The sequence below is a fragment of the Babylonia areolata genome, chromosome 9, assembly GCF_041734735.1.
Source record: "Babylonia areolata isolate BAREFJ2019XMU chromosome 9, ASM4173473v1, whole genome shotgun sequence".
Lineage (NCBI taxonomy): Eukaryota > Metazoa > Mollusca > Gastropoda > Neogastropoda > Buccinidae > Babylonia > Babylonia areolata.
This window is the reverse complement of record NC_134884.1, coordinates 8,217,310-8,242,309: the sequence shown is the minus strand read 5'-3', so window position 1 is coordinate 8,242,309 and position 25,000 is coordinate 8,217,310. Positions and strand designations below refer to the sequence as shown.

Genomic DNA, 25,000 nt, shown 5'->3' with positions numbered 1-25,000 from the left:
AGAGAGAGAGAGAGAGAGAGAGAGATCATTGGACAAATTTCAGAATCAAAAGGTTTCCAAAACAGTGCACTGCGAATCATATGGACATAATTTCCTTGGCGAGTGAGCCACCGAGAGAGAGAGAGAGAGAGAGAGAGAATGGGGATCGCAAAATGGACACAGGCTGAGACTGACCACGGGAAGTACGCGCGAAGGTAGGCTACTCATCGGCGCATGACAAGAGCCACACCACCCATGTCCAGATTAAAAGATTTGCCAGACAACCCAAGTGGGTGTGTGAATGGAGACTCGGAAACCAACGATTGGATATATTGTACATGTATGTATATGTATACCTGTGTGTGTGTGTGTGAGTGTGTGTGTGTGTGTGTGTGTGTGTGTGTGTGTGTATTAATGATAATATAAAATTAAAAAAAAAATAAATAAAAAAAGAAGACGAAAACAGGGAGCGGAGGGAGGACAAAGATCGAGAGAAACCACACCACCTATATCAGGATTAAAAGATTTGACCAATGAGCTCCGCAGCAGGGATGTGAAGGTGCAGACCCGGAAACACATGAATGAAGAACAAGAAAAGGATCGAGAAGGCGGACAGAAAGACAGAAAGAAAAAGCTACACCGAAACACTCCTTTATCATACAGTGAAATGTTTATGACCACTTCTAGATTCCTAGATGCCTGTGTGTCTGCTAGGTGGGTAGATAACCGGGCGGGCGTAAATCTCTCTGTGTGTCCGTGATTGCTTTATTGATTTAGTGATAAAACCCGCTGATATCAGGTTTACGGCGACCCAAGTTGCAGCGCGGGGCTTTTGGATGGCGGAGATAGGAGAAATCCTAGACGTTATGAAATGGAGGAAAGGTGGTCAATAAAACGTAGTTACCACGATACTGCTAGCATTGGTTTCCTGTGTTCGAGGACCTGTCATTGTCTTCTGTACAGTTTTGTTGTTCGTTTCTTTGTTTTGTTTTGTTTTGTTTTGGTGCACATTTTCCTCTGTGTCATCGTTGGGGGACTTGTCATTAACTGTCTCTGTCGGTGGTAGAACTTCACGTTTTCGGCTTCTGGTGACAGAGAGAAACCAAAGCCTAGTGATCCTAATTTTTGTATTGAGCAGTTCAGAATTTCACATAAAAAAGCACTTGAGAATAATCTTGTGTGTGTGTGTGTGTGTGTGTGTGTGTGTGCGCGTGGGGTGGGGGTGGGGAGGCAAGGGTTGTTAAACTATTTGCACGTTTACCATTTATAGAGTGTCAGCATGTCCCCGAAAATAATAAAATGCAATTTGTACTATGTATCAACGTAGAATTTTCGTTTATTTATATGTGGCGGGCTATTTGGTGTGGGGGCTTGGGCTGGGGTTTTAATGCAAATGCACGCAGGGCGCCCGCATGTGTTTGTAAATGTTTGGAGAGAGAGAGGGAGAGAGAGAGAGAGAGAGAGAGAGAGAGAGAGAATCATATGGTACATTTACGGAATATGATAGGGTTTTTTTTAGGAAAGAAAAAAACCCCAGTCCAACATCTGATTATAAGATACAACGGCTTGGAAGCGAAACAAGTAATAAATCAAATTATGTTGCTTCCAAATTGTCCAGCCCATTGCAGACGTGCGATTTCAAGGCTGAAATGGATTTAAGTGACTAGAAAACGGGTAGAAATGAATAACAAGAAGGGGGTTAGAAGCGTTTGATTGAAATGATTGTTATGAGACAATCCGTCATCAGATTTGAAATGTGGAAGAAGAGAATGTACCTATAATTCTGTTTGCTTTTGAAGAATGCCACCTTTTTTTCTTTTTTCTTTCTTTTTCTAATCCTCAATGCTGAGGAGGGAATGAGAGACAGGGAGAGACACAGAAACAGGGACTGTGGGAGAGATAGAGAGAGATTGGGGGTGGGGGGTGGGGATTGAATCTTTGAAGAAAAAAAAACTTGCTACGTGAACATCCACTTCCTTTCCAACTCGCAATTTTGTGTTCACTCACAACCTCTGGAGGGACAAAAAGATAGTATTCGTTGACAATCCTAAACTGTTAAAAAATAATAATAAAATAAAAATTAACGAAGCTCTCGACAAAACGCTGCCATGTCACTCCTATTTTTCCCAACACAATATGTTCTCGACTGTAAAGGGAGAGAGAGAGAGAGAGAGAAGATGGATGGAGAGGATTGAGGGGGTGAGGGGAACTGCCAGGGGAACCGATCTCGCTAAAAACAGCAGTTGTCGGACGGCTGTAATAAGCTTGAAAACTGACATAACTTTTTACACTAGTTTTATCCTCCACAGAATGCACACCGTTCAAAAAAAAAAAAAGAAAAAAAAGTAATGATGATCAAATATGAAAATAAAACCGCCTGCTTTGGCATTGATTTATGTGCATTTCAGAACGGCAGACATGTTTAAAACAATGACCAAAGTCTAGAGAATGTAGTCAGCAACCACAGCCTTACTCTTCCGTGTGCTTAATTAGCCGCGATGCACATAGCAGCGCCATGTTGCCCTTTTTGTGTCATTTCACGGGATATTTTACGCCCATAACAAAACCCGATTGAGGTTTCAGCAAGCTTAGTTTCTTAGGTTCTTCCGCTCCAATCTGCGACCATCCTGCCAAAGCATGATTGGCAACAGGTCGTTAATCTCCCGAACCCTGTGGCAGCTGACCGTTCATATAATTATCGGAGGAGAAGGGCGTCTCATTCAGCCAGGCAGCACAGAGAAAGGTCTGTGTGTATGTTGACTTTGGCCGGTCAGTGTGAAAGTGAGGAAACGCGTCCTTCACTTTTGAGTGTGGCTCACAGGCACCATCAGCAGTCTTGGGGAAAGAGTTCAGTGAGCGGGATCAACAACAGATGCGCCTGGCTCAGACCGGGCCAAGGATCAAACGCCGTCCCTGCCCCACTTCAAACGCTTGTGCAACCTTCATAATGCCCTCCAGCTGCGCTCTAGTGCTATTCAGCCACTGCCAGGAATGTGTTGCGCCTTGGGACAGACTTCAATTAATGCTGCTTGCTCCTTGTCAGATAGTTAGAAGACCTACAGGATCCTGTCTTCTTCACAAGGCGTCAATGACAGAGCCGCTTGTAGTAGCAGGCTAGTAACATTGTCATCAGGACATTGAGGGATCACTGGCTGCCAGCACGGGAAGCAGTTCAGTGCCTCGACCCAGATGGAAGGTCTGCTATAGAGTCGGCAAGTATTGCATGAACGGCCTTACGAAGAGCCTTACGACTAGTGACGCCTCCTTGAGATACTGATATTGATACTGGTGTAGGCTGCCGTCAATCATGTGGAAAGAGAGCGTGCTTGGTTATGTATAAGGCATCCAGACTGAAAAGTACGATATCATCAACAGTTATTTCTGCTGTCCTGTGTCTTGTGTCTTGTATCCACACCTGAAAACTCTTGACACGTTTTTCACATGTCTCAGAGAATGCTTGTCAATATTATGCGCAACATAATCATTACGTGGACAAAAACAGGGTCAGCTCGCTGCCCTAGCCGTTCGTCCCAGACATAAGCCCACTGGATTCTCTTTAGCATCGTTGGTGTTTGCTCGATAAATGGGTCTCACTTAGAGCCCCAGCAAATCGCGACGGCTACCAGACATACTGCAACAGGAAGAGCCGCCATGTGTGTGCAAGTGATCCGTCATCTGATTGCCTCCATTCCCTGCAGATACCAGTGTGTGTGTGTGTGTGTTTGTTTGCGAAAGATGACATCATTCTATACGAACTGGATTTAATATTATATAACTCTTGCAGAATCAGTTTCAGTTTTCGGTTGTTGCGAAGCGGGAGGGGATGGGATTTCGAAACTTGGAGAAACAACCTTGACCAGTGCATTTCTTCTTCTTCTTCTTCTTCTTCTTCTCTCTCTCTCTCTCTCTCTCTCTCTCTCTTTTATTCTGTTGTTATTTTTTAAAAAAATGTTATGAGTGTCAGTTTTATATAATATACATATCTCTTGTGGGAATGGAGAATAGAGAGAAGGGGGGGTATTCGTCAGAGAGAGAACAGTGAAGTCAACACCACCAGAACACCGTATTGTTTGGCAAAAGCACTCCAGTACTTCCAAAGTTCACGTGCAGATAAGATGATAGGGTGGAGGGAAGATAATGGCGGCCGATAACAGCGGCCGGGGAGTGGAGCCCCTGTCTTGATTTCTGGCCACGATAGCCCGGGCTGTGCCGCTTATCTGATTGTGTGTTGCTGATTACCGATCCGACCGTGGCCCCCGTGCCTAGCTGGAGAGGGGCACAGGAGGCAGATCTCAAAGTCACCCAGTACGCGTTAGCGATAAGCTTGGTCAGAATCCCATGGACGTGTTATAATACTGAAACAGGCTTAGATAATCAGTGATAAAACTGACACACGTGCGCACGCACACGCATACACGAACGCGCACTGCATTAAGTCAGGGGGGACAAAAAAGAAAGAAAAACCAGCAACAACAGTTCGATGAAACCAGTATTTCGGCCGTCCGGTATTCCGCAGGCAGGTTAGTCGTGCGTTCTGTTGCATTTGCATTGATAGACCATGTGCCAACCAGATCGTATTCGAGCTGTTGCATTTCCTGGGTTTCTGTTTGGTAAACGGTGTGGAACATACATGGATCACTACAATCATTTTCCAGGGCATCGCGTTTCATGCAGAATTATGGTCACTTTTGAGCAAGTTAGCCTACAACAACCCAACACGGTTGTTTGGAAGTTTATATATCAAACAACAGGGGCACAATAGTGGAGTGGGTAATGCGTCAAACGAACTGTCTGAAGGTCTCAAGTGTTCGTGATTCGAACCCCAATAGTTAGTACATGATGGGTTAAAGTTCACGACATTCGATCTCATTGGGTCAGTTTAGTTGTTGACCTTGTTTGTACCTTAAGGCTTTTAGCGACGTGTTTACTCACGTGCAGATAGATAATAATCATGTGCACGACAAAGATGCTGTAATCAGTATCAACAGTATGAGGATTAAAGACACTAGAACATTCGAAGCAGTCACCGGCCGAGAAAAGTGAGTATGACTGTGTGTAAAATGTAGGGTTGTAAACTACCAACCACTTAAAAAGCACTCTCGTGAAATAATAAGTACTCATTTGAGTTTGCACTTCTGGCCATTGTAATATTGAAACCAGATTTAAACGATACCATACTATATATAGTTAGGAATAATTGATCATAAAAAGGCAAAGGATAACATTCCCTTCTGAACAAGAAAATACTACACACAAGTGGTTCTGCTTAACGCTTTCCATCAGCTTTCCAGTACATAAAGGTTCAGAGGCTAGTTAACAAGTTGTTAACCACCAGTCGCTGACTCACTGTAACTAACCAAGGTCTTTACATTTCGTGTTTGAGGAATACACAAGTGCGCGCGTACACACAAACATGCATAGAAATACACAGACACACACACGCATAGAAATACATACACACACACTCTTACTTTTCATAACCGCTTACGAGTGATCACTTCAAGGCATGAGTCATCAAAAAAGCTGTCTCGTAAATACATGGACCAGGAATAATAATATTGATTTCAGGTGCGCTTTGTTTGCTGGTTTTGAGCCAGGTAATAATGATACAGATAGCGGTTGTACAACATGTCCTCCCACTCAGCACCCACCCATTCACGATTATCAATGCGTACCGCGCACGCACGCACACACACACACACACACACACACACACACACACACACACACACACACACACACACACACACATGCACACACACACACACACACACACACACACACACAACACGTGTTGACACACCCGGCCCAGCACCCCACCCCCACAGTGTGACCACCTGCCCACACTGACCACGAGGGTCCGAGCCCACTTGACAGCGATAACAGTCCACCTCACCCCACCCTTTATCTCTCTCTCTGTCTCTGTTTCTCTGTCTCTGTCTCTCTGTGTGTCTCTCTGTCTGTCTGTCTGTCTTCATCTTTCTCTTTCTTTCTGCCCCCCCCCCCCCACCCGCCCACCTCCCCCTCTCTCTCCCCTCTCTCTCCCCCCTCTCTTTCTCTCTCTCTCCCTCTGTCTCTTTCCCTCTCTCCCTCAACTCTCTCCCTCTCCCTCACACACACACACACACACACACACACACACACATCCCGCCCACCCACCCCCTCCTTTCCCTGTCCCAGCTGTTTCAGCTACTGGTCGGAGAGAGCAGTTGGCTAAGCGCGTGCTGGACAGTCGTGATAAAAACACATATAAGCGTCACCCATATAAACAATGGATTAGCAATATGAGTGAGTGGAAGCCATTTGGGACATAATGATACGAATGAATGGTGGTAGGGAGAATAGAGGTGGATGATCGGGACTGGGTGGGGGTAGGGGCGTGGGGGCTCGTGTCTCATGCAGGTGGGGAAGGGGCTCTTGTCCCTTCCTCCCCCCCTCCCCTCCTACCCATCCTAAAAAAAAAAAAAAAAAAAAAAAAAAAATCGGCTAGTGTTACCACCAAGCAGGAGATAAATGGGCCGATAAGCTGATGACAGCGGCCAGCGGACCAGGATATCCCCGATAACGATCCACGGTCCAGATGGAACGTCACTCCTCTCCCACCTGATCGAGACTTCTGTCAGACGTTATCCCCCACCCTGTCACACCCCACATCCCCTCCGTTCCCCACCCACCCCCCTTCCGTCAGTCCGCTCTGCCTGTCATGTCACGCGTTGTCACCAGACAGCAGTGACTGGTTGTTCAGTTGTATAGTTTCAGTTCCGATTTTGCGCGAAATTCAACTAGAGAAATCGAGATTTCGTTTCAAGCTGGTTCATTCATGTATAGGTCTGGGCCCCTTCATTATTAATTCATTAAGAGAGAAAGACAGAGAGACAGCGCATTGCCTGCAGAGTTAGATGTTGGTTTCTTGACCTTTGTAGTCCAGACGGTCAGTCAGTGAAATTCAAAACAAGGCCCATGATACCATTCGAATCTTTAGTTTGTTTAGTTTGATTTTCTATCGTTCATCAGTTTTTAGGTCCCCACCCCCACCCCACACCGGCCCCTCTCTTTCTCTTTCCGGTGATGGCTGGTGAATTCTACAAAGGAGAGGGATTGTATGGGAATTTTCTGTCATTTCCCTCTATAATCTTATACCTCTGAGACGTGTATTGAGCAAGATATTTATTGAGCTTATTTCACTTCGCTTCAAAGCTTTTTAACATTTCCCGAACTTACTGGCTGAAAGGAAGTGAGGTAGAGAAAGGCATTTGCATGTAGAGAAAGGCATTCGCATGTTGGATATAAAAATTACAGAAAATGAAAATGATGGCAGGACTGCAATATATGTGGTATAGACTGGCAATTTTTTTCCCCTCCGCCAGTCCAAACGCACTTATTGTAGGCGTCCTCTTTATAAAGGCGAAGATTTTTTGGATGTTGTGGACAGCACTGGTTAGATAATTATGCTGGAGTTACAACAAAACAAGACTAAGTGAAGACAAAAAGAAACAAACAGTCTGCACACACGTGTGCACACACACACGCACACTTGCACACACACACACACACACACACACACACACACACACACAAACCATTCGTGCACTGTGGAGCTCGGCTCATCAACAATAACGATCTGCTTTTTATCTACAGTTCAACACTCAACTATCTTTGATGTTCTTTACTGTTGTGCTTCTTCTTCTTCCTTCTGAGAAAAACAAAACCCCCTCAAAGACGGACCTTTTTCGTGTGCAGTTGATTGATTTCTTTGTGTCTCTTTGTCAGGATCTTATCAGCAGCACCTTCATCTGTTATCGGTGCAAGACAGATAGCCGCGCGCTAAGGTGTGAGGGGAAAAGAGAGGGGGGGCGGGGATGGGGGATGGGGTGGGAGGGGGGAGGGGGAATATATACGCTGATAAAGAAACAATGCCTGACTTTTAACAGTTAACAACAGCTGCTGATTAATGAGCATGTCTGGTCGGCCGAAAACAAAGGAGACACAGGGGAGAGGTTGGTGGGGGTGGGGAGATGGGGAAAGAGGCACAGGAGTGCATGTTTGTGATAAAACACGAAAAGGATACGTTAACGCCGTACCCTTTCCACCACCTCAACGCATCCTACACCCCCACCCCCCACCCCCCTCCAGCCCCCCACACCCTACACCCCTTCCACTCATCCTCCACTCTTCCCTTCCACCGCTTCTTCCTCCTTACCTCTTGCCCTTCCCGAAAAGGTCCTTGGGCTGTGTGTCAATCTCGGCCCACACAAGAACGGGGGACCGCGCGCAGCAGACTAAATTCTGTACACTGCTTAGATTTATCTCTCTATCTCCTTTGTCTGCAAGACTGACGTTTTGCTTTGTCGCCAGGAAGAAGGGTCTCGAGAATCAGGAAACCGACTTATTGACCTGAAAGAAAAGGCCCCGGTTATCAAGATGAGATTGCCGTCAGTACGCCATGTGGGATGGGGGGAGGGGGTTGGGGGGGCGGGGGGGGGGGGGGGGGAGCGGGGTTTCTCACAGGACTTGCAGTACCATTTTCCCCTGGTCTCTTGTTGGCCGATGCTTCTCGGGATTCTACGAACTGAAGGGGGGGATGTATAGTACGCGAAGCCGAGGAGTGCAGAGCGTCTGCGACACCACTTCAGCGTTAGTTTTTTTGGGGGCCAGCGCTGGTCGAAGTCTTTATGATATGATCTGTGTGGAGGGGGGTCTGAGGGTAGACTGAAACTGGTTCAACATGTGGTTGATACCCCCATCCCCGCTCCTCTCTACCTAAACACTAAACACACACACACACACACACGCACGCACGCACACACACAGACCACACGCCTCGAGCGCGCATGCTCACGGATATATCTAGGCGCACATAGAAAGCGCGTGTTATCTTAGTAGCTGTACCAACATATTCTAACAAAGTGTCTTCATTCGCCATTATGTGTGATGGGACATTGATCAGTTATCCTCCTCCTCCTTACATGCAATCAAGCATTCATAAAGTATGTATGTATGATTTAAGTGGAGAAAAAAGATGTGAATATGTTAGATAAAAAGGGGGTTACCCTCAGGCGCAGAAAGGAACTGAGTGATTCGGTAACATGTCTGGATATATAAATTCGTTCAGTTCTCACTGTGAACAACGTCACAAATGCTTTGCAGCGCGTGTCACCCATCTTTGCATTCATTCATGTTTTGTGTACCTGTCAAGAGATAATTATAGTTCTTCATTCGTAGACAGGTTCTTGACAGGGGCGGGACTTAGGTTGTTGCTGTTGATTGTTCTTTTTTTTTTAGTTACCTGATCTGAATGCTTTACTCTAAAAAGGACTTCGGACAGTGTTTCGATTTGACCCAAAGATTAGGATTCAGAGTGTCACTCGCGGTAGTTGTTGAGGGGGTGAGCTATCTAGATAGGGAAGGGAGGGTTACAGGGAGGTGACAGATTAGGGTTGCCGATAAACTATAACAGGGCTGTAGATAAATTATCTTCTTCAGACAAGAGGATTGAACTCTGGACTTTCTGTCACACTTCCTTGGCAGGTGCACAACTGTTCGAATGATTCTGTCACCAAAGAAGGAAGATTTACTCCGTTTCTTAAAGTGAACAGGTTGTTAAAAAAAATTATTATGAAATTACTTTTAGGTCAGTTTAACGTTTTGGAAAAAATAAAAAATAAAAAAACCCTCAACAGAACAGCTAAAGGTTTGTCAGTATTGTTAGATATTAATGGTTCACTTACGTGCGTGTTTCTTTTTTCTTTTTCTTTCTTTCTTTATAAATTTCCTTGATTATTATTTGAAAATAGATTTGATAATAAAGTGCAAAAAGTGCATTTTGTTGCTGCCCCCCACCCCCTCCTTGCAAAGACAAAGACTGCCACGTTTGCAAACGAGCGGGGGTTTGGCTGATCTGATGCATTTCTCCTTTCTTTTACAAAGGAGAAAAGAAGGGAGGTGGGGGCGGGGGTGGGGGTAAAGTTAGAGCCATTCTCTCACAAAGAATCCCGCGATTGTGCTGCAAGCGTCTTAGGCTATTTAAATTCACGCAGTTTCTCTCGCGCCGAATCATGCCTCGTCAAAAAGATTAGATACATCAGGACCACTCGTGTCCGATATAGGAGTTTGCGTTCGACTCCCCGAATGAAGCGGGAGGAGGGGGAGTGGGGGTGGGGTTGGGGGGAGGGTTTGGGAGGGGGAGAGATAACATCAACGTTCCCCTATTTTTGGGCCCAAGATGTTTTCTATGCACCTAATCGCGCTAAGATCACGTTTATGTCTCGCCAACGACGAGATTTATCGGCGCCATCTGGCGGGCTGGCACTGCTCATCAGAAGTCCATTCATAGATTGCAGTGCCAGTCGTGCGGGATATAGCCGCTGTACCGATATCCACTGTATCCACTAGTCATTATCTCGCGCTGAATGCACGCCATCCGTACTGCGAGCCATAATAACATTCTAAGCCGTATTGCATTCTCCTTTCTCCCAACAAAGGTTTGGAATCTGAATGAAGCATTCTCGGTCTGTATGTCTGTCTGTATGTCTGTCTTTGTGCTTCTGTCTGTGCTTCATTCAGACACACAGATGCACACACATACACACACACGCACACACAAACACACCCTCAGTCTCACTGTCTGTCTCTCTCTGTCTCCATCTCTCTCGCTCTCTCTTGCGCGAGCTCCCGTGTACAAACACCCAGGCATGCATCCATGCACATACGCGGGCTCAGAGAAAGAGAGGCAGAGACAGAGAGAGAGAGAGAGAGAGACTTTCAACAAAGCGTATTCTTATTCTTCCTCCTCTTCTTTCTTTTTTCTTTGCCTGCTTCAGGATAACGTGGAGTACGGTCTTCAGCGGTGTGGGTGTTGCCCAAAATGTGGTCCGGGCTATTGAAGAGCTCTGGAGGATGTGGTTGGCCGCCATTGGCCCCGAGAAGCTTTCACGTGACCATCAAATTCCCTGTGCTTGTTGTGCCGCAGGTGGTTTCTTTACAAAAAATTCTTCGTCATTTGAAAAAACAAAAAAACAAAAAAAAACAAAAAACCCACCTTGTACCTCCAGAACGAGAAGGCACAAAAAACGAGAAGGCACAAAATATCAGCCAAAATGTTTACATGTCATCAACCAAAACTGCTTGAAAGAGCAATATAACATGTAAGTATTAAAACGAATTAAGTTCACAGAATTCAAATTTACGTGGCTCCTCTTGAAAGCAAGACAGCTCGTCCATACAAACACGATTAAAACAACAACAAACAAAAAAACAAAACAAGACAAACAAACAAACAAAAAACCCACTACCTCAGCTGTCTCACTCTGATGATGTACCACGTTTCACTGCTTTTAGTTCATAAAACAACAACAACAAAACCCAACTAACTAATTGACTAACGAACTAACTAATTGATAAACAAAGCGGATTTGTTTTTATCTTCTATTAAAAATGAACAATTATCTCAGTAATATGACCCAAAACAAGTAAAAACTTGTTAAGTAATACTACATCAGACTGAACTGGACTGTTCGGATGTCATTTAACCCTTAATGAAGACCGATCGAATATGACTTGTCTGAATTTCATACAACTGAAGAACACAACAACAACAACAACGTCGACGGCAAAAAACAAACAAAACAAAAAAAAGAAAAAAAAAAAGAAACAAAACGAAACAAAAAACAGTCCAATTCTACATAGAGATTGATTGCTGCACATTAATTCGTTTTACCCATTTTGAGTGTAAAGTCCATATCTCACTTTCGGCTCCCACATTGTGAGCTCAACGTTTTGTGGACACGGTACTCTTCTAGCCAGATTGCCACACCCAGTTGGAGCGTAGAATGTCAGTGTAAAAGCTTGAAAGAGACATTTTTGGAGCATAGAATGTCATTGTAAAAGCTTGAAACAGACCGTTTTGCTGCATAGAATGTCAGTGTAAAAACCTGAAACAGACCCATTTGGTGCATAGAATGTCAGTGTAAAAGCTTGAAACAGACCCATTTGGTGCATAGAATGTCAGTGTAAAAAGCTTGAAACAGACGTTTTTGGTGCAGAGAATGTCAGTGTAAAAGCTTGAAACAGACCCATTTGGTGCATGGAATGTCAGTGTAAAAGCTTGAAACAGACCCATTTGGTGCATAGAATGTCAGTGTAAAAGCTTGAAACAGACCCATTTGGTGCATGGAATGTCAGTGTAAAAGCTTGAAACAGACCGTTTTGCTGCATAGAATGTCAGTGTAAAAACCTGAAACAGACCCATTTGGTGCAGAGAATGTCAGTGTAAAAGCTTGAAACAGACCCATTTGGTGCATGGAATGTCAGTGTAAAAGCTTGAAACAGACCCATTTGGTGCATGGAATGTCAGTGTAAAAGCTTGAAACAGACCGTTTTGCTGCATAGAATGTCAGTGTAAAAACCTGAAACAGACCCATTTGGTGCAGAGAATGTCAGTGTAAAAGCTTGAAACAGACCCATTTGGTGCATGGAATGTCAGTGTAAAAGCTTGAAACAGACCCATTTGGTGCATAGAATGTCAGTGTAAAAGCTTGAAACAGACCCATTTGGTGCATGGAATGTCAGTGTAAAAGTTTCAAACAGACCCATTTTGGTGCATAGGATGTCAAAATGTAAATGCACGAAACGGACCCATTTTGTGCTTAAAATGTCAGTGTACAAAAGCTTGAAACAGCTTTCGTTAAAAATACGGAAAGAAACAGCCAGGCTGGGAGGTTCATGTGATGGATTTTCTGTAATCGTGTTCTCTGTAACAGAAACGTGGTTATCGCGTGTGATGACGTGGCGGATTTCTAATTCAAATCTGTGGGTGGTGCCTGTGATACCTCATCTCCAGAGACATGTGAGCCGGTCTTATGATCCATGGGACGTAATCTTTTTTTTTAATCCGCAGTTACCTGCCGTGAGCTGAAAGATACCCGCACGTTGTCAGCCAATCTAGGTGGATGGTGTGTCTTGTGTGGGTCATACCCATCTCCATTTCTGGCGAGATTTCTGATATATAGGAATTTCATGTTGTTCCCCCCCAAAAGCTGTGTTAATCCTTCATCTTCCCCTGTTATGGTTGTGTCGTCACTACCCGCTCTCTCTGTCTCTCTCTGTCTCTCTCTCACTCTCTCTCTCTGTCTCTGTCTGTCTGTCTGTCTGTCTCTCTCTCTCTCTCTCTCTCTCTCTCTCTCTCTGTGTCTCTGTCTGTCTGTCTGTCTCCCTCTCCCTCTCTCCACCCACCCTCTCTCTCTGTCTGTCACTGTGTCAGTTTTGCTTAGTGTACAACTTTTTCTACAGAAAGGTACAGTGAACCACGAGGAGACATTGAGAGTTTGGATCGGGATATTGAAGTTACAACAAGAATCCCTTCTTTCCGTCAGATAGTCTCTACATTTACATTCCTGAATTAATCTCAGATATACCTCTCGTATTTCCCGGAATAGAATCAGCTTCTGTGTGTTTTGGTGATGCTTTTCTGGGCTGATAGGTTGTCTGCATGATATTCCGTCGGCTTTTGTGTCATGTTTTTGTGTGCATAACTACTGCATTTTAAAGTAATTATTTTGTGTCAACCTCTCTCTCACTGTGTCAGTCTCTGTTTCTCTTTGTCTGTTCCTTTTTCTGTTTGTTATCAGACTTTATCTGATGCCCTCTCGTCTTGTGTATTCACGAAACACTTTAACACCGAAGCAGGTCAAGGAGAAGTAAACAACCTCTTATATAGTTATAACGATATTTTAAACGAACATACACAACGCGAACGCACATAAACCACCACCACCCTCCCCCCCCCCCCCCCCCCCCCCCAGTCCACTTCCCTCCCCCAGCACACACACACACACACTCTCTTCGACATGAGGAAAGAGGAGGGAGGGATCCTTTAGGTTTGGAAAGTCAGTTGTTGCTTGTGTGTGTGTGTGTGTGTGTGTGTGTGTGTGTGTTGTTTTTTGTTGTTGTTTTTTTGTCATGGCCTTTTCTGCTTCATCATCTATTTTTTAATGATTTTTTGAAACCTGTTTAATTCTTCCCTTTGTTCGAGTAAAGAAAAATACTTCGGTTTAGTTCCAAGGCAGCCGATGACCTTCCATAAATCATTCCTCCCGGTCAGTTATAAGTCCGAATGGTACGCGTAGTGCAGGGTTTATCAGTCGGGACACGGAACAATATTGCTGTCACAGTCGTGGTATGCCGCAGATTAGATAAGTCTGATGCCTTGCATATCTCCGTTGCCAGCCAGTTGTCTGTGTGTTCAGCCTCAGCCCTCTCAGCCACGTACCATTTTACACCTAAACGAGTTGCTGCAAGTTCCGACATATATATATATATACAGTCATGGACTCTCGTCTCTGTTATTCCAGTTGCCGACGTTAGCGGTCAAATAAAAACGTTGAAAGTAATTTCTATCGGTCAACAACACTAACTACTGCCCAGACTGTTTTCTTTTTCCGCGAGTGACATTTTGTGTGTATCTGTATTGGACTTGGAGCGCTGGCAGGGGCAAGCTGGGATGGGGCTTTGGGGAAGGAGGGTAGGAAAGGAACTCGTGGGAGGCTGGAGGAGAGGCGCCAGCAGAGGTATCCAATATTCGTCTGTACATCTGGTTTTCTGACGGCCCCCAGTTTCCCATCCGTGCATCCAGCCTGGGTGGGGCCAGGCAGCGTGAGATAAAGGCTCATAAAATAGGCACTGTATCGCTCGTAGTGATACAACAGATCCCGAGTGACAAACCCCAGTAGGGCCCACAGCCCGAAACAAAGATGAGAAAACAGGGGGAGCCAAGAAACAAACAAGAGGTTTCCGGAGTTTCTCTGAAGACACAGACTGTCGACAGATAATGGTTTCAAATTCTGAGGGTTCCTGAGGGCAGTGCGCAGCGCTCTGTTTGCTATTCGTTTTGTTTTTCTTAGATCTGGTTCATGGCGACTATCTTCTCCCCCCCAAAGTTGCCAGACTGGTGCGAGGACGCAGAAGAAGGGAGATAAGCCGGGGTTCGGAACCAATCGGTGTTGTGCCTTATCGCGCCGGGCCACGTTTCCCCTGGCAAGCCGCCCGCGATAACATCATCTCGTATTTTCCATTTCTATATGAAAGGGGGTGATAAGAGGGGCTGGTCCTCTTCGACAATGATAGTTTTTGTTTGAATTAATCCATTAGAAGCGATGGAGGGCGCGATAGGCGGACGATAAACCGGGAGGATAAGTCTCTCCCCTCTATCTCACTGTCGACACCGCGTGTAATTAGACCGACCAAAGCCCCCGCGCGAGCTGAAAAGAAGGGAAGATAATCACGCTTGATTTGGAAGCCAAATATGATCAATAGGAAGAAACGGAGGGTGCCCGCACTGGTCTGCGAGAGATAGAGCGTGATAAATGATCTATCTGGCCTCCCGTCTGGCCGACAGCGCAGCCAGGACGGCCCTGATAAAGCAGAAGTCCGTCCAACGAGCTCACGTCAGTGATTGTGGCCACCTCTATCGCTCCCATCTCCACGCGGGGAGGCCCACAGTCGTTGCCCGCTATCTCTTCCCACCAAATGGGTTTCAAATACAAAGTTGGACAACCCCCGCTCTTTATGGAATGGTCTTTTCGCTATCGCTTCCCCGCCATACCGGGTCCTCGCTATATCATCGTTTCAGTGTAGCGCGGGGGGTGGGGGTGGGGGGGAAGTTTCCTGGGTTTTGCGAACTTGGTGGTGTCAAAATGGTTGTGGAGACAACGGATGGAGGGGGTTGGGTGGGGGTGTGGGGTAGAGGGGGAGAAAGGAAAGGGAGATGCGTTTCAAATTAACTGGGCAGTTCAATCACCTCAGTCGATCGAGGACGTCTCTCAGCGGGCAAACTGTCGTCGACCGGAGTGGCGTGATGTGAGTCAGGCATTGCAGCTTCAGTCGCCGGCCGGCCGCCGACTTTCTTCTTGTATGGGCGGACTTGAAAGAACTGGGTCGACGCCATTGGTCGTGGTGCTGGTCACGTGGTTCACATAATGTTTAAACTGCTGCATTCCCAGATTCTGCTCTCTGCTGACTGGGAGGGCGGGCTGTTGTGCCTTTTGCCAAAGTACCAACATCAGTGGAATAAGAAATACTATTGATCTTGAAGTTGAAAAACTCCTCCCATCTTTCAGACTGCATGCAGAAACTGTTTCTGCCTCCTCCATGTAGCCTGTACAGTCCTGTTTTTGCTGCTGGTTCTAGTCGCCTGTCTGTCTGCAGCCCCCCACCGCCCACATCTCCCTCCCTTTTCCCTCTTTGCTTCTGTCCCGGATGTTCGTGTGTGTCTCACTCTCCCCCATCCTCTACCCCCTCCCCTCATCTCTCCCATCCCCACTTGTCTCTCATAGTCTTTCTTGTCACTGGAACACTCGGAGCAATACACGAATGAATACATTTAGGCCAAAAATTCTGAGCCAATTTTCCTATTTTCTCGGGATCTCGCTGAAATCAGAATTAAAGTTAACATACTACAGTGCTCTGTAATACAGTTACATGAAGGTGTCACCGTTTCATTCGTCCTCGGAAAACACACACATACACATAATAACAACAGCAGCAGCAGAGCAGAAGCATAAAAAACCAAAACCAAAAACAAAAACAAAAAAACACAAACCATATAGCGTGTTCAGAAACGATTCAACATTTAACAGTCATTGCACACACACACACACACACACACACACACACACACACACACACACACACACACACACACACACACACACACACACACACACACACACATGATCAGGTAGGTCGGAGAGTGGGCGTTAGAGATCAGTATAGATAGTGCCGGTGTATTTGCGTGGCATTTTGTCGTGTGTTATCCTAGTTTAAAATTCACTGAGTTACCTATCACCTGGAACACTTGCTCGGTGTTTCGTAAAGAACGATATATTTTTTTTTTTTCATTGTATAAATTATTCAGATCCTTGCCATTGATATTTGAAAGAAAAAGCAATAAGATGTGGAGACGAAACTAAGAAACGAACCCTTTTTGCAAGAAATAATTCAAGATATACGTTCACTTTTCTCTCTTCTGAAGAAAGTACAGATCTTACGATATTTACAAAGAAAAAAAAGATAGCGAGCAGAATAATTTCTGATAGCTCTGTGCTTGATATTTTTCTCCCTGCGACAGTTGATCGTGGTTCAAGGGAGATCACAGAACTTCACCATAGAACTGGATCTGTTAGTTTATTTCAGAGCCTCCGTTTTGTTTTTGATTAGAATTGATGAATTGATTGATTAACCGAAGAGTACAGGCACATGTACTCATTCAACTTGTACGTTTTCGTGAATTAATGTTTTGGCACTTTTGACAATGCTAAGTTGTCATTATGTAAGTATATCTTATACGCTTTTAGCAAAGCTTGTGATTAAACACACACACACACACACACACACACACACACACACACACACACACATTGTGGGCAGCTATATTGTAAGTATACTTTACCAAGTTATCTAGTGCATATAGTTTAGTTTCATATGGACACTGACACTGAGCAGAGTCGGGATAGTGGGACAGCCGGGGAATAGTGGGGGTGGGAATGAATGTTATCGGGTTGTATGGGCGCTGAAAATAAGCTTGACAGACGAGAATGATCTGTGTGGGGTCAGTCTCTACAACTTTCGCCTATTGATATTATTAACCGATGCACTCCATGATACACCAGCTTTGTTCAGTGCCGGACACCATAAATCTATCACCGGACACTTATTGGTCATCTCTGGAGCTTGTTGCGCACACCTGACACTATCAGTTTTCCTGCATCGCTAAATATCTATCTCCACGATGACCTACCGCTGGAAACTTAATGCATGAGCAGAAACTGTGTTCAACGTTGCAAACACGTAATGTATCCCTCTTTTCTTTCCTTCCTGATTCCTCCTTCATGAACGTGAGTTGTTTTCCCCGCACTTGTGTGTGTGTGTGTGTGTGTGTGTGTGTGTGTGTGTGTGTGTGTGTGTGTGTGGTGTCAGATTCACAGATGTTTTGCACTGAGAACCTCAAAAGCCGCCGATGTACAGATTCTAATGTGGATCGTTCCTATCACAGTGGCGGCATTGTAGCTGCTCTCTCAGCGGGACAACAAAAGTTCTTTTGACTTGACTTTGACAGGTTACGTAGGATTTAGTCCCAAGGCAGCCATCAGGGAGTCGTGGCTGAAGAATGGCCGTCCAGATAGCAGGAGATCCCCAGATTTCGGTGATCGGCCCAGGATTTTTTTTTTCTTCCTCTCCTCTCCTCTTCCCCATCTCCAACGCACACCATTTGCATTGAGTCGTGGTATGGGTTGTGGTGGTCTTGAGGGGATGAATTGAACACATCACACTAAGTAATTGTAACGGGCACACATACACATGCGCACGCGTGCATGCACTCACGCACACACACACACACACACACACACACACACACACACACACACACACACATTCTCTCTCTCTCTCTCTCTCTGTCTGTCTCTCCTCTCCCTCACACACACACACACACACACACACACACACACACACATCGCCGACCGGATATGATACTGCATTTTTACGGTCGACATGCTCTTTGTTGTTGTTTTCTTTACCGACACACACTTCACCACTCTGTGCACCACACCTCATTGCAAGACGAGACAAGATAGTTATAACTTACACAGTGTTGCAAAATAAGAATTCATTGAGAATATCTGAGCTGCTCTGTTTGTTCCTTTGTGTTTGCGTGTTCCCGTGTGTGTGTGTGTGTGTGTGTGTGTGTGTGTGTGTGTTTCTCTTTGTCTCTCTCTCTCTCTCTTTGTCTGCCGTGCCTGCGCGTTCGTGTGCGTTATCTCAGTAAGATTCAAGACTAAAAGTAGTGCCTGTTATCTCAGTAAGAAGACTGGCGCGTGTGATCTCAAGGTACTAACTAAAAATAAGACCAAAGCTGTCAGAAGATTGGTTCAGACTGTACCATATAGTGCTTCTTCTGTCTCTCTGCCTGTCTGATTCTCCTGTCTTACCCGTTCTATCTCAAGATTACCAGAGCGATTCTATCTGTCTGTCGGGTCTCCCCCCTATCTGATCTCTTTGATCCTCAAGCTCCCGAGGTGCTAGACTCTGTCTGAAGACAACAGCCTAACACCTCAGAACGGAACGGAACTGTCCTTAGTACCACGAGGCCCCATGGGTGTTGAGCAGGTTTTCAACAACCTTTGTGGTCTCGGCAACTGAGGTGTGTGTTTGTTTTGATCAAAATATTGAATGATTTGTCCTTGCAGTACCGATGCAGTTGCCAAGTGATCAGCATAGAGTTGAATATTGTCACTTTATATATATATATATATATATATATATATATATATATATATATAGAGAGAGAGAGAGAGAGAGAGAGAGAGATCTATATAATACAGTGAATTACTCTCTCTCTCTCTCTCTGTACTTACACAAACACACAGACGTACACAGCCACACACACACACACACACACACACACACACACTCACACACACACACGTGTGTGTGTGTAAGTGTGTGTGTGTGTAGGTCCCTAGCACTGTCGAAAGAATGACCGATTCGCACACAGACTTGCAAATAAACTTAAATATTTGATCTTCAAAACAAATCATTCGAACCAAATAGGTTTTTTTTAAGCACAATTATGCATCAAAGTATTTAAATGCATCTACGTTGCCTGGGGAATCGTGTCCAGTCATAGGTCGGTGTCAACGATGATAATGCGCGTCCATACTGGAGGAATCTTAACAAGAATGGGAGTTTTGCATCTTGTTTAAATGTAGAGTGAAATTGTGCTAGCCTTTGCTTGTTCGTCCGTCTGTCTATGCCGTGTCCACAACTAGCTATTGATAATTGCCTGGTCAGTAAGCAACCTTATGACTAAGACGAACGAACGTCAATCCTCCGCACTCAGCCACGTTGTTTATTGCCCAGCCGACCTCAGAGGCCAGCTGCAACGCTGTAACGGCAAAGACGACCACCACCACAAAAAAAAAAAGAAAAAAAAAAGACGAGTCGTTCTATTGTCTTCGCGTTGCCAAGGCGAACTGTTACGTGTCCCACGCGCCATTCTTTATCATTCTCCGGTTGCAGGTCCTTGACTCGGGATCTTCCTGTAGTGTTTGGTGCTGTCCCCCACCCCTACCCCCTCCCCGCCCCCCCCCCCCCCCCTATTATCAGTTTATCTCCCTCACCCCGCGCAGCCGTTGACCGTCTGATCTTTATTTTTCAATGGCGGGCCCCGATAAGCCCCCCCGGCCTGTTTAGTTATCACCGGGCGGGTTTTTGTTTTAGCATCAATTAGGGCCAGATGGAATTCGTTGTGACAATTATCGGCCCCTGGCCGTTTATCGCGGTCAGACGATCCTGAGCGGTGTAGTGGGCGGAGGACCTCAGGTAAGGATAAGATTAGGTGTGGCATGAAGTCACCTCTCTCTCTCTCTCTCTCTCTCTCTCTCTCTCTCAGCGTCTCTCACAAACCCTGTGCTGTGGTGGTGGTGGTGGTGGTGGTTGTGGTTGTGTGGCTCTGGAACCGATTCTCCGACACCCTCTGCAGTTATCACCGCGTGGTCACAGGGATTCTCGTTTCCATCCATGGCGGCAGGGACTGCGCTGGTGATAAGTACGCCGTGCTGCGATAGCTCTGGGCTGGGCAAAGGGGTGTGGGGGCGTGGGGGGTTGTGGGGGCCGCGGGGAGGGGGGGGGAGGAGGGAAGGACACGTACTCTACGTTCTGCATGGCTGTGAAGGTCAACTCGTGACAATGGACTATAAGGTGGTGGAGATAAGGGAGTAGGTAGGTACAGCGACTGGGGCTGATTACCGTCGGAGCACTTACATTTTTTTCCCACAAAAAGTGAGCCCTTACATTTTTTTCCCACAAAAACGTTTTTTTTTTTTCCCTCCATCAATAAGGATAACACCATCATTACCCCCACCGCTAACATTATTGTAATGAAGCTGAAAAGAATGACGATAATGATGACGATGATGATGATGATGTCAGACGATGATACTAATAATAGCAACCACAATGGCAACAGCAGCAACAGCATCAACAACGATGACTAAACGGAGTTGGGGCACACAATTGCACCAGTGTGGCGGACAACAGCCATTGAGGTTCAACGGAGACACGGTTATCAACGAGCTTGATTGTGTCTGTCTTGGCGGAAAGCGAGAAAGCAGTGTTCTTGAATCGCATCTAGACTCAGCTTGGGGAATGTTGGGCGAAACCCGTTGGCAAACTCTGCGTCTGTCTTTAACAGTTATAGACAGATAGTGGTTCCCACAGCTCTTCATAGCAGTAACAGATTTTAGTAAGGTTACAAAAAAAAACCCCGTTCTCATTCCTCCCAGATAGCATTGGGGGGGAGTCAATAATGAAAATACAAACTGCAAAAAACAAAGAAAATATCTCGCAGTGTTTCGTAATTGCATGATGATGGTTTCAGTATAATTTTTGGTATCATTGTGACAGTTATTAGTTTAAAAACTGTATGTCATTCTATGTAGCGTGTTTCCTCCATATACTCCATTGGTCTCTTTGTCTGATGGCAACTAAGGAATGATTCTCACTGATAGTAAGTTATCTCTCTTTCTCCAGTCCCCAGTTTACTGTCAGAAGTTATCAGCAAGGACATTGTGCGGTTGTCAATCGATAAGATATGACGGATTTAGCTTATCTCAAACCTCCTGCCATGTCCTGTTTATAGAAGCTCAGCTGTTTGTCATCTGATTTTATTTGTGTTGCAACCTGTTTCTCCATGTCCTGGTCTAATTGTACTACCACCCTTTGCAGGTGGTTCTAGAAAGTCACTGGATTGTAATTTTCTACCACATAGGTTGGGAACATCACAGCAGTTAATTAAGCAATATTTGTTAGGTACGCGACAATAGTGGCCGGACTGTCTCTACGATTGCTGTGACATCTGACAAGTCTTGTCCAGGGGGTGGGGAGAAACTTGAGTCATGTCCCACATACCATGTGATCTTCACCATGAGTGGTAATGAAAGTGATGGCAGTACTCTTTGTAAGTAGTGGTTGCAGCACCAACAGTGGTAGACGACATTCTCTTCAGTGGATTTCTTGATGCAGCTATTGTCTGCCAAACAGAGATACCCGATAATTCCTTCTGAAAAAACAACAACAGAAAAACAGTATGATGTTTGTGGATTCAACTCTAACATATAAATTCCTGTGCCAAAACTCCAGAAAACTGGAACGAGTGTCATGATAAATATTTGTATTTTTTCTTTGTTACAGTATCACCTGACTCGCCCGAGGCTGAGGGAGCCGATAAAGATGCAGGTAATCATCGTCTTTCTTTTATGTCCTTCCTTTCCATCTCCATCATTTTGGTGTTCAGTTTCGCTTATTTTTCTTTTCTTTCCCTGCCCCCCCCCCCCCCCCCCCCCCCCCCCCCCCCCCCACACACACACACACACACCCCACCCCTCCTCCCTCCCACGAAACAACAAACACGCACAGCACAGTAACAAATCCAAGGGGGGAAGTGTCTGCCTTTCTTCCTCTGTATACCGATTATTTACCGGGATAGAAACTGATAGGAAGCACTAAGCAAACAATAGCTTGAAGGAGTGAACCTTTGTCTTGCTTTGAATTAAAAAGAAAAGAAGGAAAAAAACAAAACAAAACAAAAAAAAAAAAAAGAAAAAAAGCGCTGCAGTTGAGTGTCGGTTAGTGTTTAACTCTCTTCGCATCATTTTGAAATGTACATTGCTATTGATGTTGGCTTTTTTGTTGTTGTTGTTGTTGGTGTGTGTGTGTGTGTGTGTGTGTGCTTGTGGAGGGGTGGGGGGTATCTCTCAGTGAAAACGAAACCAACACGTTGGTGTCTTCAGCAGAAGAAAACAAAACAAAACAACAACAACAAAAAACAACACCTCAGAATCTTTCTTTCGAAATCAGGAACAGACTTCTTCTTCTTCTTTTTTTTTTATAATCTTTTTAGAAACCGTTAGGCAAGTCGGTTTCATTCATTTATTTTCAAATTTGTTTTGTTGTTGTTGTTTTCGGCATACTTATGCTGGTTATGACATAAAACGTTTTAGACTGTTTCTGGAAGACTTCTGAAATTCATTTAAAAAAAAGAAAAAGAAAAGAAAAAAAGAATGGAAAAAAAAGAAAAGAAAGAAGAAGAAGAAGAAAAAAAAAACAACCAAAAAATGGGGAACTGAAATGTTGACACACTCTGATACTCAGGAGGAGGGGTGAAACTTCAGTATTGGATCAGAGGACTGTATCCTTGCTTGCTTCCCTATCGGGTATTCTCTTACTTTCTTTTCTGCACTGTTTTGTCCACGACAGTCCTTCGTTCTCCTGTCACAGGCTTTCTGAGAAGTTAGGTTTACAGAGTTTGAAGAGAAATAAGAAAGGAAAAAAAGAAGAAAATGTTTACATACCTCATTAGTTGGGTTTTTGTTGTTGTTGTGTATATGATTTTCATTACATTGCAGCTTATGAACATTGGTATTATCAGTAGAAGTAACAGCAGCATCAACAGTGTTAGTAGTACTAAAGTAGCAGTAGAACCATCAGCAACAGCATCAATAACAGGATGTATTATTATTATTATTATTATCATTGTTATTATTGTTGTTGTTATTGCTGTTCTTGTTAAATTGATTATTATTATTATTATTATTGCGGTCTCGAGTGGTTGGACCAGTCTTGTGTTGTTGTTTTTTCTTCTTTTTCTGTGATTCATTGACTCGAGTTGGCATTGGCCTGCGCGCGCGCGCGTACACACACACACACACACACACACACACACACACACACACACACACACACACATATTCGTATGCACGCACGCACGAACACGCACACGCGCACACACACACACACACACACCCCAACCCACCCCACTCTACCACGCACCCCACCACAACCCCCCCCCACCCCCCCGCGTCCCCCCTCCCCCCTCCCCCCCCCAAAAAAAAAGTTTTATCTTCAAACTGCATCTTTTGTCTCACAGTGGATCCTTTCTTCTCTTTAGCTATTTATTGCCTTAAGGTTTTATCGCTGATAGGGGCTTTCTGTCGTAAAGAGGGATCGGATTCCCTCCCCAATATGGGGGTATCTGTCAGATTTGGGCAAGATGAAAGAACAGTCACAAACATATCAGGCCGGGCGTCGAAAGACATCAAATGCTGATGCACACACCCCCCACAACCCCCTTGTCTCCACCACCACACTCTCCTTTTTTTCGTGGTTTTTTTTTTTTTTTTTCGCTCCCCTCCTTTTGTCAAAAGAAGCCTGGATCGATAGGATCTTGAAGGGACTGAAATTCTATCACTATTGTTGTAGATATATTATTGAGCCGGCAGCTTGGCTGGGCCTTTTTTTTTCTTTTTTTTTTTTTATTAATTATTTGTCACTAAGGGGCGAAGAAAAAACGTTTTTTGTTGTTGGTTTTTTTGGGTTTTTTTTCGTTTTCATCTCGTGTGGTGAACACAGGGGAGAGATAATCGGTTGTTTTGGACCTGTCAAAAGTATAAGGTTTGAGAGAAAGGTGAGACAGAGAGGGAGAGAGAGAGAGAGAGAAGGGGGGGAGGGGGGCGCGGGGGGGCGAAGGGCTGAGGGCGGAGGAGGCACGGAGGCCCAAGCTTACATGAGGCAGAAATGATTGGAATAGGAAATGGGGTGGTGATGGTTTAGTTATCTCTGCCTCTGTCTCTCTCTCTCTCTCCCTCTCTCTCTCTCTCTCCCTCCTTCGCTAACTCTTAATTCCTTCCTTACGTTCTTCCTTCCCTCTCTCACTTACGCATGCGCATATTATGTTTGTTTGTGGAGAGTTGTGTATTGTCTGTGCAATATATTTTGTTCTTTTTCGTTATCATTACTGTTGTTGTTGTTGCCATGCGATGTGTATTATTTTCCCCTCCGTTTTTCTCTTGTATTTCCTGGACTAGTTTATACATTATACATTTCCTTTCGAGGGTAGGATGTTATCTCGTTCGTCATTTATCAGATGGATTCCCCCGTCTCCTCGACGAAGGCGGCAGTACGTCGAAGGTCC

At 45.0% G+C, this 25,000-nt stretch overlaps 1 protein-coding gene across 3 annotated transcripts in view; it reads left to right on the top strand.

The window, feature by feature from the left end:
• The window catches only part of LOC143286042 (uncharacterized), a 63,689-nt gene that overhangs the window by 4,952 nt on the left and 33,737 nt on the right, over positions 1–25,000 (top strand). For 2 of the 3 annotated variants that reach the window (XM_076593570.1, XM_076593569.1), the window contains exon 2: positions 22,222–22,266. In XM_076593570.1, coding sequence (XP_076449685.1) covers positions 22,222–22,266 — 45 coding nt within the window. Of the gene's footprint in view, positions 1–2,873; positions 3,176–22,221; positions 22,267–25,000 lie in introns of those variants that run through there. The other variant, XM_076593571.1, reaches the window with a different exon arrangement.